The sequence below is a fragment of the Mytilus californianus genome, unplaced genomic scaffold, assembly GCF_021869535.1.
Source record: "Mytilus californianus isolate M0D057914Y unplaced genomic scaffold, xbMytCali1.0.p SCAF_15, whole genome shotgun sequence".
Lineage (NCBI taxonomy): Eukaryota > Metazoa > Mollusca > Bivalvia > Mytilida > Mytilidae > Mytilus > Mytilus californianus.
The window spans coordinates 26,341,585-26,359,455 of NW_026262637.1; the positions used below are offsets into that span (position 1 = coordinate 26,341,585).

Below are 17,871 nucleotides of genomic sequence, written 5' to 3' on the forward strand. Positions count from 1 at the left end.
GAACAAAAATGCAAAATTAATTATTGCGATTTCAGGAAATCTGCATACAGATATATGTATCAGATAACAGAATGTGAGTTCTTATTATTGCGATACGCACCAAGTCGCATTATTCGCAATAATAAAAACCTCGCAATTATTTCTGAATTTACAGTATTCTTAACCCATGAGTATTTGCTATGTCTGCACCTCAGTGCTCTTGAATTAAAACCCTAACTTAAGTTTTCTGATTCATGCACATTACCTTCTTCTTCTTGGTCATTCTGTAAACCAAGCTCTTCAAACACGTCATCTAAATCAGGATCCACACATGGCGATCCAGAGCTACCGTCCGAGTCCAAAATGGCCCTAGTAGAGGCCATAATCAGACGATAGCTATTGATTCTCTGGTCCATGGTGGCCTGAGTCAATAATTCTGCTATCCCAATTCCATCCTCACCACTCAACTGTAAAGATAATAAAAGACTGTCAAGAGAGTTCTCATATAAAGGATGTAATCCTGATATGGTACTGTATTTTTAAGTATCACTAACTGTTGCTCATTAAAATAAATGGTATCTACTAATGTTTGCTCATTTGAATTATCATACAAGAATGTGCAAATTATATACAAATGGATAAAGTTATAAATTTGAAGGAAACAACAATTCAATCAGTTAAAAGATAGATTTTCTTAACAATGAATTGATAGTCTTTGTCCTTCTCAACCTACTTCTGATATCGACTTTAGTACCTCTTATTGATGTTATCACAATAATGTTACATCCAGTCCATAGTTATATACCTTATATAATATTTTGGGAAAAAGTGATTTTCTTCAGCAATGATTTTAATTTGAGTAAAGGATGACTGTGGATTTGTTATTATTTGTGGGATGCCAATTTTTATGTATTTTGTGCATATAAAGTATACCTGCAATTTGAAATATTTCAAAAAAGGGTAAATTTTCTATAGGCTTGTAAGCAAATTTGGCAAAACCACAAAATCAAATATCTGCAAAAATACAATTTTTCCTCAATCCCCAAAAAATTGGAATCCCCAAAAATAAATGAATCCACGGTAATACAGATTGAAGAGTATCCAAAATAGAAGAATCCTTAACTTCAAGTAAACACTGGTCACCATGATCTACTTCATGGTTTAACTGTTATAATTTTCATCCATCGGTTGCACTCATACGCACTTGTACCCAAATGAGAGAGATCTACTTCATGGTTTGACTGTTATCACCTACAGTTTTCATCCATCGGTTGCACTCATACACACTGTACCCTAATGATACAGACGAATGTCCTTGCTATCATCTATTGCAATAATGTTATGATTGTCCACTGATAAACTAGCACAAACATCCACTGTTTATATACTCACTGTTAGTTAGTCCTTTCCTAAGTCAATAACAAAGTCCCTACAATGCTTTTAAGTCATCACATTTTTTCCTTTGTATAGTACATTGTATTAATGAACCAACAATGTGTATGCTTTGACCATTACAGTGAGTGAGTGAGTGCTACCCTGTCCAGAATGTCATTCTAATGAAAGCGATTCCTGATAAAACTTACTCATTAAGTTACAGTTAAGATAAAATGTCATCTTCTTCAGTATTTTTCAATTCATTGATAAGACGGTTCCCCATACTATGATATCTCCCGAATCCCACCCTCACCCCACGTCCCCATTTCAAGAAGGACATAAAGCAGTTGAAATTACTGTCAGACCTAGACTTACTTTTGATCTTGCCCAAATATTACACATAGTAGTGAAGTAAGTGTTTCCAAGTATAACATAACTATTTTGTTTTAATTTTCAACATAAATTTTGGACATACCTTTTTTTGTTTATTCAAACAGCTGAATGTTTATTGAAATGTCTACTGATATTTCAAATCAAAAGCTTTATCTAAAGTCTGTACATATACAAGACAGTACAACAAAAGCTCAGCAGATTTTTGACTAGAAGGAAAACTGTGTACACACAAATGCAGATTCCGCTTAAAAAGGTACTTCAAAATGTTTAAGATTCCAAAAAAGAAAAAAACAGGAAGCCACTAATAGTCTAAGATACTAAGGCATCTTGGCATCCACATTTCATATTTACCATCTGGAAATTGTGTCCTTTAATGTATTTTACTAAACTAATTGTCAGCTGCAACCAGTGACAGCATAGTCTTACTGAAGATAACCTTCAGAAGGAATTTCTGATGGACTTTTATAAATCAAGATGATGGAACTCATTATTTATGGCAACATAAGTAATATTTATCAATTGATTGTCCCCTGGTCATTGTATAGGGATGATGGAAGGCATTCCTTAATATTTTGGTCCATAGAAATAATGACCATCATATAGTGGTCAATGGGTCAATCATAATTCAGTTGACAACTCCACCCAATGTAATAAATGATAATTTTTGTCTATATCAGATATAAATTTATACATGTAGATAAAACAGTCACTTATATTATTGTATAGTACTGTATAACAGATTTATGCAAAAGTAACAAACCAAAAGTTAGCATGCAATAATATATCATATTGCACTAATGTAAAAACAGCTTTAAATTTAAGTGATGTCATTGCAGAGACAAAAGATTTTTTAAAAAGTTTTTCAAGCTTTGCTGAATTACAATAAAAAGGTTTAATTGCAGGAATATTGGTAAATATTATCCCTCATAAAATATATATTGCACTCACAAGTTAGTGCAATCAAACAATCTACTCTAAACAATATTCACTTATATCAATGCATTATCTATTTATTATCAAAATGAAAGAGGAAAAGGTTATTTCATACACTTCATTTTGTACCTTGTTTTTTCAGAAGATAAAACATTATTATACACATCATGGGGTAAGAGTTACCTGACAGCAAATTCAGATACTTATGACAATAAAGACAAAGGACAAATTAATTATTTTCAACCTTTGAAACTGTCTCAGTGCTACAACCAAGAAGTCACTGATCTACAGAAGTCAGAATTACTTAGATATAAATAAATCCATTCAAAATCTGTGCCTTCTTTTCATTTAATTTACACTGTTATTCAAACAAGTCATAAAAAAACAATCATTTCCAACTTAAACTAGACAAAGCATTTGTTAAAGTAACTTCATACCATATTCATTTAAGCACAAAATTTAACAGTATCTGGCAATGTTTGCTTTTTGCATATCATAAATCTTTAAATGTACCCTCATTGTATACTAAGAGTCATATTTGGAATCAGAATCTAATGCATTCTGGGTACTGGTAATATTTTCCAAAGTCATGCACCAAAACAATGGATTATCCAGCCAATGGTGTTATATGAAATTACCTATAATCGTTTTGATTTTGAAAAGTGAACTGCAAACTAATTCATTGCACAAAAAAATCTAATCTATTGGCAAGTTGTTTTTTTAAATTCAGATGGTGGAAAAGTATATGTCCGCAGCTGTGTTCAAGTTGGCTCTGCAGTTTTCAATTTATGAATATCTTTACTTCGTTGATCCAATCAGTTTGCTTGTGCATCAAATTATGGGTGGAAAATTAAGTTTCTCAAAGTTATTTCGTAGGCAAGTGTGTGCAATTTGGGTTTATTTTCTATAATTTACAGGAGCTATTTTTGCACAGACCTCTCCATCTCCCATGATAACAAGCCTACCTGTAATGAAGAAAGATATAAAATTCCATCTTGTTAATATCCTGTCTTAGAAAATGATATGGAAAAGTGCCATTCAATTTAAAAATCTTTCAAATATCAAATTTTACAGATTTATTCCTAGTCCAGGAACTCACAGTACAAATTAACTCGTTATATATATATCATAATTTAAACCTTTTTCCCAAGTTCGAAGCACTTCAAAGATCTTGACATTCAGCAAAAGTCTAGGCCTCCTAATCTTATTAATACCTATAGTGTTAATAACTGTATAGTGGTAAATATAATCAGATTAATTATCAAAAATCTTACCTAATCACAGAAATAGGTTATAACTGATTATATCAAAATGTTTATCTTAAATTATTACAATTGTATACACTTACAGGTAGTAAGCAGGGTATCAACAATTCAGTGAAAAGTACGTGTGAATATACAGCACTCTTGTTCAATGTTGTACTACCCCTTAAGTCCTATTGTCCAATATTAATTTATGTATTCATAGCACTTTTCTTGATTGACCTGGGAAGTAAAAGTCCAACAATAAGGCATTAACTAAGCAGACTACTGAACAGACCATACCCTGGGGAATAAGTCCACCAGCATGGCAGTAACAAAGCACAGACTACTGAACAGACTATACCCTGGGGAATAAGTCCATCAGCATGGCAGTAACAAAGAACAGAATACTGAACAGACCATACCCTGGGGAATAAGTCCATCAGCATGGCAGTAACAAAAAACAGACTACTGAACAGACCATACCCTGGGGAATAAGTCCACCAGCATGGCAGTAACAAAGCACTGACTACTGAACAGACCATACCCTGGGAAATAAGTCCAGCAGCATGGCAGTAACAAAGCACTGACTACTGAACAGACCATACCCTAGGGGAGTAACAGACCAACAGCATGGCAGTAACATATGATGGAATACTGAACAGACCATACTCTAGGGGAGTAACAGACCAACAGCATGGCAGTAACATATGATGGAATACTGAACAGACCATACTCTAGGGGAGTAACAGTCCAGCAGCAGGGTAGCTAAGTGAGGCAATGACTACTGAACAGACCATACCCTAGGCGAGCAACAGACCACTAGCATGGCAGTAACATATGATGGACTACTGAACAGACCATACTCTAGGGGAGTAACAGTCCAGCAGCAGGGTAGCTAAGTGAGGCAATGACTACATAACAGCCCATACACTAGGGGAGCAACAGATAATTAACATGGCATTACCTAAGCACAGAATACTGCACAGACAATACCCTAAGGGAGTAACAGTCCAAATACATGACAGTAACAAAGCACTGACTACTGAACAGACCATACCCTAGGGGAGTAACAGACCAACAGCATGGCAGTAACATATGATGGACTACTTAACAGACCATACCCTAGGGGAATAACAGACCAACAACATGGCATTACCTAAGCACAGACTACTGAACAGACAATACCATAGGGGAGTAAAAGTCCAACAACATGTCAGTAACAAAGCACAGACTACTGAAAAGACAATACCCTATGGGATTAACAGTCCACCAGCATGACAGTAACAAAGCATGGACTACTGGACAGACCATACTCTAGGGGAGTAACAGTCCACCAGTGTATGGACTACTGGACAGGTCAGCAGTAACAAAGCATGGACTATTTGACAGACATTGGCCTTAGGGAGTATCAGCCTACCAGCATGGAGGTTACAAAGCACTGACTACTGACCAGACCATTAGCCTAGAGGAGTAACAGTCCATCAGCATGGCAGAAACAAAGTATGGACTATTGAAAAGGCCATACCCAATGGGAGTATCAGCCCATGGCAGTAACAAAGCATGAACTACCCTGACATACCATACCCTAAGGGAGTAACAGTCTACCAGAATGGCAGTAACAAAGCACTGACTTCTGACAGGCCATACCCTAGGGGAGTAACAGTCCAACAGAATGGCACTTAAAAAACACTGACTACTGGACAGACCATATCCTAGAGGGCAAACAGTCCAACAGTATGGAGATATCAAATCAGACTACTGGACAGATCATACCCTGCTAACAGTCTAGCAGCATGGCAATAAAAAGCACAGGCTACTGAACAGACCATACCCTTAGGGAGTAACATTTCAGCAGCTTGGCTGTACCAAAGCACTGACTCGCTGAAAATACCATAGCCAAGAGGATGAACAGTCTAGCCAACAAGCCTTTGCTGTTACTCCTAAAAGCAGGGTGCTCAGTGGAGAAGCAGCAAATACCAACTTTCAAGTCTTTGTTTGACCTAGCATGGGATTGAACACAAGCCCCCCCCCCCCACCCCCCCCCCCCCCACCCCCACACCTGAGGGGAGCAAACCACCACCAGACCTCTGATGTGGTGGCTGAACTATAACCTGTAAAGGAAATACATTACCAACAATCAAATCAGTGAATTAAACTTCACATACTGTTAGGTACTGTAAAGTTCATTTTCTTAAATGTAGTACTGTTCTGTACTGTAAAGGTCATTTTCATTCATTTTAATTTCTGTTTTATTTTTCTCTTTTCTTTTTAATTCCATTCGAAAAAATATTATTGTTTGGTTATATAACATTTTATTATGTGTTATATTTAAATTAAATATAAACAACTATTTTATTTTGTCCTGATCAGGTCATCTATATCTATATGTCAATATCATTTTATAATTGGAGATTTCTAATACCATGAAATTAGAAATAAAATGACCCACATGAGCATAAATCTCAATTAAAAACAAATAAACAATGTATTAGTTTGTACCAAAGAGTTCAAAATCAGTGTTATCAATATCATCAATTGTAAATTAAATGGACATTAAGCCATCATTTAGTTGTTAAGTAAGAATAAAATCAACATGTAATATGGGTATCACTTTCTCAGATTTACCCCTGACTCAATAAATTCAGGGATTAAAAGTCAAATTATAAACAAAATGTGGGCCATAGTAAATATAGTATTAAATCTTTAATAAACAAAATATAGGCAAATACTCAAAATTACTTGTTAACTAATACTAAGCCTTATGATCTTTTATTTTTATCTATTTATTTCTGAGAAAATAGAGGTTCAAACATTTAGTGTATTTCACTGACTAAAACTCTGGCCTTTAAGCATGGCAATCCTCAATTTGTTTCTCATCTGTCACACGTACGTACTATACTTTAAAATCGAAAGACCCTCCCAAGTGATAATTGTAGAAGCACAGTGATATTAGATGGAATGCAAGACATATTTTTTTCAAAAGATTACTGTGACAGTATAATATCATATCTGCATGTATGACACAAGTAACTTTTAATAAGTTAGGCTTTTTTCTCATCAACAAAAAATACAAATGCAGAAATTTGAGCCATTTTTTTTCTTTTTCAAACCCTGTAGTAAAGAACAAGGTCTGTTCTTTTTTTTTATATTTGAACATCACTGATTATAAAACAGGATTAAGATTTTGGTGCTGGAAAATATTCTGGGATGTTTAGTTTGAAATATTATAGAACACTAAATTACACTCTGGGAATTTTAGTTAACAATCTTTACGAATCTTTGGTATATAAAAATGAGGAGAAGAATAAGTTAGCTTTCTACAAAGATCAATATAAAACAGACTGTGGTTCTCTAACCATCTACAGGTCACTGTATCACCTTCAACAATGAGCTGTAAGGTTCATCAAATATGAAAAAATCATCATAGCCCATCATGGTCTTATTGTAGTCAATGACAGAACACCAACAATGTTTATCCACAAATTGATGATCCATTTATTATTGCCATCCTAATCGCAAAAAAAAATGTGATTTCAGTGAATGCAGAATACAAAAAACTTATTCAAAATACATTTGGTATTATTCTCAAAGTCTTTAAAAAAATTGTAAATAAATATTGAAATTTACAGTATATCAACCAGTGGTATAAAAATATATAAACATGGACTTAATTTATTCAATAATAGCATAAGTATGGCCTAATTCCACAATCTAAGGCTAATTTTAATAGATATAAATACCTGTCATTAATCCAGGTAATACTATTGTTACCCCAGTCATAATCTCTCACATCTTAACTATTTGTTCTTATTTATTTACTTTTCCATGTAAATTTCAATGGTCATATTTTATAAACATGACTAATTATTTTTTAAATGTTAAACAATAGAAATGAAAAATCAAACGACCTAAATTGTCACTTTTTGTAATACAACACTTTTAGATTTAGTCTGAAAGAGATTGAATTTCACTTTCTTAAAAATATTTTTATGTACCGATACTGGTAATTTCAGAATTTTTCTTAAAAGTAAGGCCAATTTCCCTGAATTTCTTTCACTTTCTAGGTAAAAATCTTGAGCTTGTTACTAAAATCTTCCAAATTTGAATGAGTCCATACTAGGAGACTGTTACATGCAAATAGGTCTGAACCTAATCAAAATATCATCTTTTTTCATGTGAGGGACAAAATTTTGACTCACGGATCCACTGTCTTCTCAGACCCTAACACTAGATGTGTTGTTTAAGTGCTGGTCCACTAAGGAATTGAACAAAGAGGTATCTGCCATTTTAACAAAATTCTTGTTACATACTTGTGAGATACAATGTACTGGCTAAAAGTCAGAATGCTTAGTACATTATTTCTACATACTTCTTCACATTAATGGATATATTGTTTGATTGTTTAATTAGGTCTACTCATTAGAAGAAAATATGAAATCATTGAATATAAGATTCAAGGTATTGTTACTCTACATTTGTCCTAAAATCAAACTTATTTCAAAACCTTTCCGTTTAGGAAGATAAAAGTTGAACCAATATACTTAAAAATTCGTAAGGGTTCCGCGGAAACCAGTGTCTCGCCTACTTTTTCTGTTAATGGCAGGCTCAACAAAAATGAGGAAGTAAATCAATAAAAATATTCCTCTTGATATTATCTTTTGATTGTAAGAAGCTTCTGTCCAAGTTTGGTAAAAATCCAGGATAGTTTATGAATCTAATAAATGTTAAAAAACTTTAACTGCAGACTGAATGTAATGTTAACTGGAAGAAAACAAAATTTCCTTCTAGATACTAGCATTTGATCATAAACAAGCTTCTGTCCAAGTTTGGTACAAATCCAAAATAGTATAAGAAAGTTATTAAAATTTTAAAAACTGTAACCACAGAGTGAATGTGTTGTTTCCTGGCAGAAAATCTAAGTCCATTCAAAAGTAAAATACGGGAAAATGGATTTATTTTTTTACAAAATTTCCTTCTAGATACTAGCTTTTGATCATAAACAAGCTTCTGTCCAAGTTTGGTACAAATCCAAAATAGTATAAGAAAGTTATTAAAATTTTAAAAACTTTAACCACAGAGTGAATGTGTTGTTTCCTGGCAGAAAATCTAAGTCCATTTAAAAGTAAAATAAGGAAAAAATGGATTTTTTTTTTACAAAATTTACTTCTGGATACTATCTTATAATCATAAACAAGCTTCTGTCCAAGTTTGGTAGAAACCCAGGATAGTTTAAGAAAGTTATTAAAATTTTAAAAACTTTAACCACAGAGTGAATATAATATTCCCCGGCAGAAAAACTAAGTCCATTTATAAGTAAAATACGGAAAAAATGGAATTTTATTTTTACAAAATTTACTTCTGGATACTATCTTATGATCATAAATAAGCTTCTGTCCAAGTTTAGTAGAAATCCAGGACAGTTTAAGAAAGTTATTAAAATTTCAAAAACTTTAACCACAGAGTGAATATTTGTGGAAGCCGCCGACGACAACGACGCCGACGCTGACGGAATGTAGGATCACTATGTCTCGCTTTTTCGACTAAAGTCGAAGGCTCAACAAAAATCAAACATAGCTTAAAATAAAATGCTCTGCAGGGCGCAGCTTGATACGACCGCAGAGGTCGAACCCTGAACAGTTGGGGCAAGTATGGACACAACATTCAAGCTTGATACAGCTCTGAATTTGGATTGTGATTAAATATTTGACACAGCATAGGTTTCTGACACAGAATGAATGTGGTCTAAGAACTTAAAAAATTTAAATTGGACATTCACCTATTATGGTCCAATATCCAAAATCTAAATACATGGTTAGATTCAGCATATCAAAGAACCCCAAGAATTCAATTTTTGATGAAATCAAACAAAGTTTAATTTTGGACCCTTTTGACCTCAATGTGGACAAAGTTGATAATGGGGCCCAAAAATCAAAAATCTAAATACATGGTTAGATTCAGCATATCAAAGAACCCCATATATTCAATTTTTGTTGAAATCAAAAAAAGTTTTATTTTGGACCCCGATTTGGACCAACTTGAAAACTGGGCCCATAATCAAAAATCTAAATACATGTTTAGATTCAGCATATCAAAGAACCCTAAGAATTCAATTTTTGTTAAAATCAAACTAAGTTTAATTTTGGACCCTTTGGACCTTAATGTAGACCAATTTGAAAACAGAACCGAAAATTAAGAATCTAAATACACGGTTAGATTGGGCATATCAAAGAACCCCAATAATTCAATTTTTGATGAAATCAAACAAAGTTTAATTTTGGACCCTTTGGACCTCAATGTGGACCAATTTAAAAACGGGGCCCAAAATCCAAAAACTTAATACACGGTTAGAATCAGCATATTAAAGAACCCCAAGAATTCAAGAATAAAACCCCATTGAAATTGGTCAAGAAATAAGCAATTTATACGAAGTATCTTCTTTTGCACAATACTGTGCAATTGAATATTTCTTGCTATTGCGCAATACTGTACAATTGACAATTTCTTGCTATTGCGCAATATTGTGCTATTGGATATTTTTTGTTATTGCACAATACTGTGCAATTGAATATTTCTTGCTATTGCGCAATACTGTGCAATTGAAGATTTCTTGCTATTGTGCAATACTGTGCAATTGAAAATTTCTTGCTATTGCACAATACTTATTATATAATAATTTACACATCCTGTTTGGTGTGTATCTCCTACTATATCATTATTATTTGCTTTTAAATATAAAACAGAAATAACCAACTTAAAATGGAAAATTTTAAAAGAAAAAAAAAAGGAAAAAAAGAAAAAAAAGGAAAAAAAAAAAAATCCCCCCCCCAAATTTTTTGAACCCCCTTATGATTCATCATCCCCAAACTCAATCCCAGCCTTCCCTTTGTGGTATGGTACCTTGCAGTACAATTTCAGAGAGATCCATACACTTGAACACAAGTTATTGTCTGGAAACTAGAAAAATGCTTATTTTTGGCCCCTTTTTGGCCCCTTATTCCTAAACGTTTTGGGCAATTACCCCCAAACTCAATTCCAGCTTTCCCTTTGTGATATGGAACCTTGTAGTGCAATTTCAGAAAGATCCATACACTTACACACAAGTTATTATCATGAAACTAGAAAAATGCTTGTTTTTTGCCCCCTTTTTTGGCCCCTTATTCCTAATATTTTGAGGCAATTACCCCCAAAATCAATCCCAGCATTCCCTGAGTGATATGGAACCTTGTGGTACAATTTCAGAGAGATCCATACACTTGAACACAAGTTATTGTCTGGAAACTAGAAAAGTGCTTATTTTTGGCCCCTTTTTGGCCCCTTATTCCTAAATGTTTTGGGCAATTACCCCAAAACTCAATTCCAGCTTTCCCTTTGTGATATGGAACCTTGTAGTACAATTTCAGAAAGATCCATACACTTACACACAAGTTATTGTCATGAAACTAGAAAAATGCTTGTTTTTTGCCCCTTTTTTGGCCCCTAATTCCTAGTATTTTGAGGCAATTACCCCAAAAATCAATCCCAGCATTCTCTGTGTGATATGGAACCTTGTGGTACAATTTCAGAGAGATCCATACACTAACACACAAGTTATGTCTGGAAGTTACAAAAATGCTTATTTTTGGCCCCTAATTCCTAAACTGTTAGTACCATAACCCCCAAAATCAATCCCAACCTTCCTTTTGTGGTATTGAACCTTATGGTAAAATTTCATAGAGATCCATTCACTTAAACTTAAGTTAGAGTGCGAAAACCAATGTGTCTTCGGACAACGCCGGACTACGCCAGACGACGACGACAAAAAATTTTTTGCGGTCGTATAAAAAGTACCATACAATTTCCAAATTCACTGAACTTTGCAGGTCAAATCAAGTCTAAGAACTGTAACTTATTCTATGCAGTGCTTTCATTACTTATTTGTCATCATACTGCAAACGACTAATAAGCAGATATGTAACCCATCCTGCATGGTGTGAACATAAAGTAGTCCAAGCCTTGTATCTTTCATAATAAGGTTTAGTTTTTAAGCCTTGTGTTTTCCAAGCCTACGTACTTATGCAATGCAATAAGAAAACTATTTATTATAACTGCTCAAAAGCTTTTGCTTACATCAAATTTGTCATTGACATGTTTTAATTCATTGGAATAAATGTGTTTTGAGATTATGAACTTGAGTAAAAACTTACAGACTCAGATGATGAAGTACATCTTCTCCTAAACAAATGCCTCCTAAATGGTCTTATCATAATCTTAAGTTTCCAACACAATTAATCCTCATAAATACCAAAAATACTAAGAGCACAAATTAAAATCTAGCACCACTGATCTGACATTTTAAAAAATATACCACATAATTCTATATTAAAAAATAAAACATGCTTTCAAGGCACCTTCGTTCATTTAACCAAGTTTTATAAAATTGTTTACAAAACCCAAAATAATTTAATGAAAACAAACATATTGCTAAAATTCCAGTCCCAGCAAGATTAGCATAACAATCTGACACCATGAAAATAGACAGTCCTACCCTTTATCAGTTGGCACAGAGTATTTGTTTATTTGAATACCTTGATTCCAGGTAAAACATCAGGTACCCTATCCACATCAGCACTGCAGGTTAGACAGAATTGACTTGTTTTTTGTGATGCTACAATTAAGTATCATCATTCCTATTTACTACTATATCAGGTGAAAAGGTCAAAACTAATAACCTCATATGACCAATTTGCAACAGATTTATATATAATTAAACATAGATTTATACATAACAAAACATAAGTACAGATGAATTAGATGAATCCATCAAATCCATTGAGATATCTATTCATAAGAATCACAAAAGCATAGATTTGTTATAATGGCGGAACCTGTATATTAGGTCAAAAGACAACTACTGTAAACCGACTTATTTTCGCGGATACTTTATTTCACGTTTAGCCAATTTTAGTCCACTACGCCACGATTTAATTTCACGATTTTCAAACTACTTGATGTAGTTAAATAAGGAAAGATCCTATTTTTACATATTCGCGGCGATTAATATTCGCGTTATTTTTTAACTCGCTAAAATAAATCGCTCGCGAAAAATAGTTGGTTTACAGTCTATACATCTTACCATCCATACAACAAAATGGCTAAAAGCAGTTATAGCAGTCCACCAAATTAAATGGTTTCAAATAATTTCCAAAAAGCAGTTATAGCAGTTCACCAAATTAAATGGTTTCAAATAATTTCCAACAAATCATCAAGTCAGTCCTCTTACCCTTGTCAGTCAACTTAATCATAAAAATCTCCAAGTAAATATAGTCAAACTGGTTCACATATATCAACAAGTCAAACTAATTTTATAGACTACCAAGTCCAAAGGTTTATAAAGGTTGACAAGTCGAGTGATTCACTGACTTACAATGGAAACTGATTCGATTGTCAATGAACTGATGATCCAGTAAAATGGTTCATATAGACCATCAAAATTATTCAAAGACTAATAAATATATTAAACAACAAATCATCTTAATGAACACCCCAGAAGAAAATAACTGTTAGACCACCAAGCATATAAATAGCTTAATGATTTACTTAGACTAGCAATCCTGTTGATTCAATATCAATACTCAACAAAAATAGATCAAGTCAAGTGGTTCGGGCAGATCATCATAACAATATCTCCATGAGACCATCAAGTCAAAACCTCATGCATACCCCTTCGAAAGATGTTCTAGAACAGGTTTTATTTCTTGAACTTTGTAGAACTTTTCTAGAACATCAAGAACTGTTCTTGAATCACTAAGAAAGTTCTTGAACATTAGTTCTAGAACAAAGTCTGTTCTTGATTTCAGGTTCTAGAACACATTTGTTCTTGATTTCAGGTTCTAGAACACATTGTTTTTGATTTCATGTTCTAAAATGTAAGTGTTCTAGAACTGTTCTATGATATAACCATGGTGTTCTAAATATTATAATGATCTGTACAAATATCTTGCATAAGCTCTCCAAAAATATAAAATAGTTATCAAAGACTTATAGATGCACACACTCACGTATCTAGCTTGCATAATTTATCATCAATCAATATTGGCCAACTTTAAGATAAAGGACTTACTGCATGTAAGAAGAAAACTTACATTAAATGATGTTCAATCATTTAAAAACATGAAAATGGGTTAAAGGTCAATTGACCCCTGTCTGACAGACATATGAGTGAGTTTTACTTTGATTATATAAACAAAACAGTTAACTTAATACTAATTGTAGCTAAGAAATTGATCTAAGCACTAAATCAAAATGCTGATCATTTGAATCATGAAAATGAGGTTAAGGTCACAGTAATCTCTGTCAGACAAAAATGCATACCATTCCGTAACTTAAATGAAATTGACCTAACAACTTATAGTTGACTTATTACTCATGGGTAAAAAGGTATGATTTGAATACCATGAGCACAACAATTGAGAAACAAGTCTAAGCACTAAAACTTTTAAAAGTTGATCATCGAACCATGAAAAGAGGTCAAGGTCAGTTGACACCAGTCAGATGAACATGTACACCATACAACTACAATATTATCCTAACATGGTTGACCTTTTACTATAGGTAAAAAGGTATGATTTGAATACCATTAGCAAAATAATTGAGAAACAAGTCTTAGCACTAAAACTTATGTAAATCATTGTAACAAGAAAAGAGGTCAAGATTAGATGACTCCTGTCCAACAAACCTCACTTAAAATCTTTCTGTGTTTTCTATGTCTTTTTTTCCCTTTATTACAAAATCTTATATAAGTACTTACATCAACAGCAGGCCTAAAACAATTATAAGATAATCCATTTGAATCGGTAAATTTTGACATACAGCTTTTAAAGTTTTTCCTAATAAGAAACATCACATTATTCCTGTTTTAAAGAATCTATGTTACTCCAATACTTGTTTGTCTAGAACAGAGGTAGTAAATAAAACAAATTACAAAACAATAAAATCCAATGACTGTCTCATTGGCACGTTGTCAACGATTAATTATATACAGTACTTTTACTTATTGTTTTTGATAAACAATAGTTGATTTATCAGAGAAAATGATCCATTAAAACACAAGAGAAAGGTTCCAGATGATTTGATACCTTAAGATTATTTCCATATCGGTTCATAATTTGTATGACTATTATAACAAATGGTATCAGATGTCTGGTCAAAGGTCTGTGTGGGACAGTTGGTAAAACCGCTTGTTAATAAATGACAATATTGAAATACAAACGGTTCCTATAACATAATTCTCACCTTATCGGTAGAAAATCACACATATTGTCTCCCGCCCAAATCATTAATTTGCTTTGAAATTACCGGAAGTCATGCTTTATCATAATTAATCCTTAGTTCTTATTGTTTTTATTTACTTTTTCCCACTGATTTTATTGTAGATTTAAAGCCCTCGTCAATCTTAAGCCTAAATACCCAATTAATTTATTCAACAATATACAATAGTATTTAACTGTTCAAGCATACATTGTAAAAGAGTATATTTATTTGTAATGTCAGAAAGGTTCAGTTTCCATTGTACATGTTCAGTCCTTATCATTTAACTGTTACTCTGTTTTGATTTTATTTCAAGTTATAAATGGAGTAGAATTTTCTTCATATTTTAAAAGCTGTTCAGTGCAGCATTAAATTTGATAACTCAAGGTAATGTCTCTTAACATTGAAGCAAGGGAAACCATTGAATGACAAATTACTGGACCAGGGTCCACTTATTCACATTTGTGACTTGACATTTTACAAATCAAATTTTAAAAAATTTGCTCAAATCGTTTGTCCCGTGTTTTTTGGAAAGAATAAAAGCATACTTCCTGTCCTTTTTTCAGCTTTTTTGGTTATGAATTTTTTTTCGAATTTTACTCAAGATGGTATATGAGGACAGTAATAATGAATGGAGCAAACAGAAATTTGAAATGAATATTTTTGTGAAGATAACCTTTTACTAATAATTTTGATATATCATATAGCATAGTGTAAATGTGAAGTAGACATGATTTAGGTCCACCTTAAATTTGTGAGAACCATTGGGGAAAAAAACAGAAAATTTTCTTCTTCCTATTTTAACTTTTTTTTGGTTATGTTTCCTTTTTCTTTTTTTAGGACACAGCATGACAAGGATTGATTTGTTTACACTATTGTCAAAAAAGAGTAAACAAAATTACTATTCAATCTTATATTAAATCTTTAAGATACAGAGTACTTCAATATTTCATTCATTCCCTATTGTTAACAGAGGAATTAGTGGCTCAAATCAATCATATAAAAAGGCAAGGTCAGATTAAATTATTGTTTTTCTTTATTTAAGGTTATAGGCCAATCTGATAATGCAACTAAAAACCTCTACAGTCACATGTAGGATCAAACAATTCTACATTAAAGCAACATAAGTTTCACCTTAAGGGTGCAAAATACTATTTAGGAGTAAAGTCACAACTGTTAGTTTTACACAGAATACGATAGTGAGGACACTTAGGTTATAGGGGTGACATCAAACCATGTTTAGCACAGAAAAACATATATCAATCTATCAATATTTTGACATGTTTTTTTTTTTAATTTTCAGAAGTAAAGTTTAATACCACAGAAATAATACCTGAAAGTATTATGACTATTTAAAATCTATTTGGCACATCATATTTGTATAATTAACCAGTGATTATGTTACTCAAAATCAACCTCTTTAATTGCTGTTTAAAGCTGATAACAAAATTATTTTATGTATTATGTCTTTGACTTAAATCTTCACAAGGTGTAATTTTATTTAAAGTTTCAGTGAAATCCTAAATTAACAGTTAGTTAGTAAAACGATTTGTGCAACTGGTGGACAGACAGACAAATAGAAGATGAGCCAGACAGGAAAAATTCTATATATTGCATATTTGGTCAAACTTTTTCTAGTGGGCAATCAGACAAAGTGTACACTTAAAAGATGTAATAGGTTGTGCAAAAGGCTTAGTCAACTACACATATTAAGTTAGCCAATTCACATATGTTATTGTGTCGAAACAAATTTTGGGCCAGTGTTATTAGAAGTCCAAACAAAATTTCACTAGATTCAGGTATCAGACATTTTGGACATCACAAAGATAACACAAGCTTAAGTGTACATTTTAGACATCGCAAAGATAACACAAGCTTAAGTTTACATTTTTAGATATCACAAAGATTACACAAGCTTTAGCGTACATTTTGCACATCACAACAATAACATAAGCTTTAGTATGCAATTAGATTTCACAAAGATATCACAAGTTTCAGAGTACATTTGGACATCACAAAGATAACATAAGTTTTAGTGTACATTTTGGATATCACAAGGATAACACAAGCTTAAGTTTACATTTTAGACATCACAAAGATAACACAAGCTTTAGCGTACATTTTGCACATCACAACGATAACATAAGCTTTAGTATGCAATTAGATTTCACAAAGATAACACAAGTTTCAGAGTACATTTTGTACATCACAAAGATAACATAAGCTTTAGTGTACATTTTGGATATCACAAGGATAACACAAGCTTAAACATAAATTTGTACATCACAAAGATAACATAAGCTTTTGAGTGTACATTTTGGATATCACAAGGATAACACAAGCTTAAATAAAAATTTGTACATCACAAAGATAACATAAGCTTTAGTGTACATTTTGGATATCACAAGCTTAAATATAAAAATGTACATCACAACGATAACATAAGCTTTAGTGTACATTTTGGATATCATAAGGATAACACAAGCTTAAACATAAATTTGTACATCACAAAGATAACATAAGATTTTGAGTGTACATTTTGGATATCACAAGGATAACACAAGCTTAAATATAAATTTGTACATCACAAAGATAACATAAGCTTTAGTGTACATTTTGGATATCACAAGCTTAAATATAAATTTGTACATCACAAAGATAA

The 17,871-nt window shown here is 32.6% G+C and overlaps 1 protein-coding gene across 2 annotated transcripts in view; it reads right to left on the reverse strand.

The window, feature by feature from the left end:
• LOC127725762 (rho GTPase-activating protein 20-like) overlaps positions 1-17,871 on the reverse strand; it is a 190,903-nt gene that overhangs the window by 133,989 nt on the left and 39,043 nt on the right. Inside the window, exons 1-2 of one of the 2 annotated variants that reach the window (XM_052233003.1) lie at positions 14,710-14,852; positions 245-446 (exon numbers count right to left, since the gene is read on the reverse strand). In XM_052233003.1, coding sequence (XP_052088963.1) covers positions 245-446; positions 14,710-14,802 — 295 coding nt within the window. In that variant the 5' untranslated portion in view covers positions 14,803-14,852. Of the gene's footprint in view, positions 1-244; positions 447-14,709; positions 14,853-17,871 lie in introns of those variants that run through there. The other variant, XM_052233001.1, reaches the window with a different exon arrangement.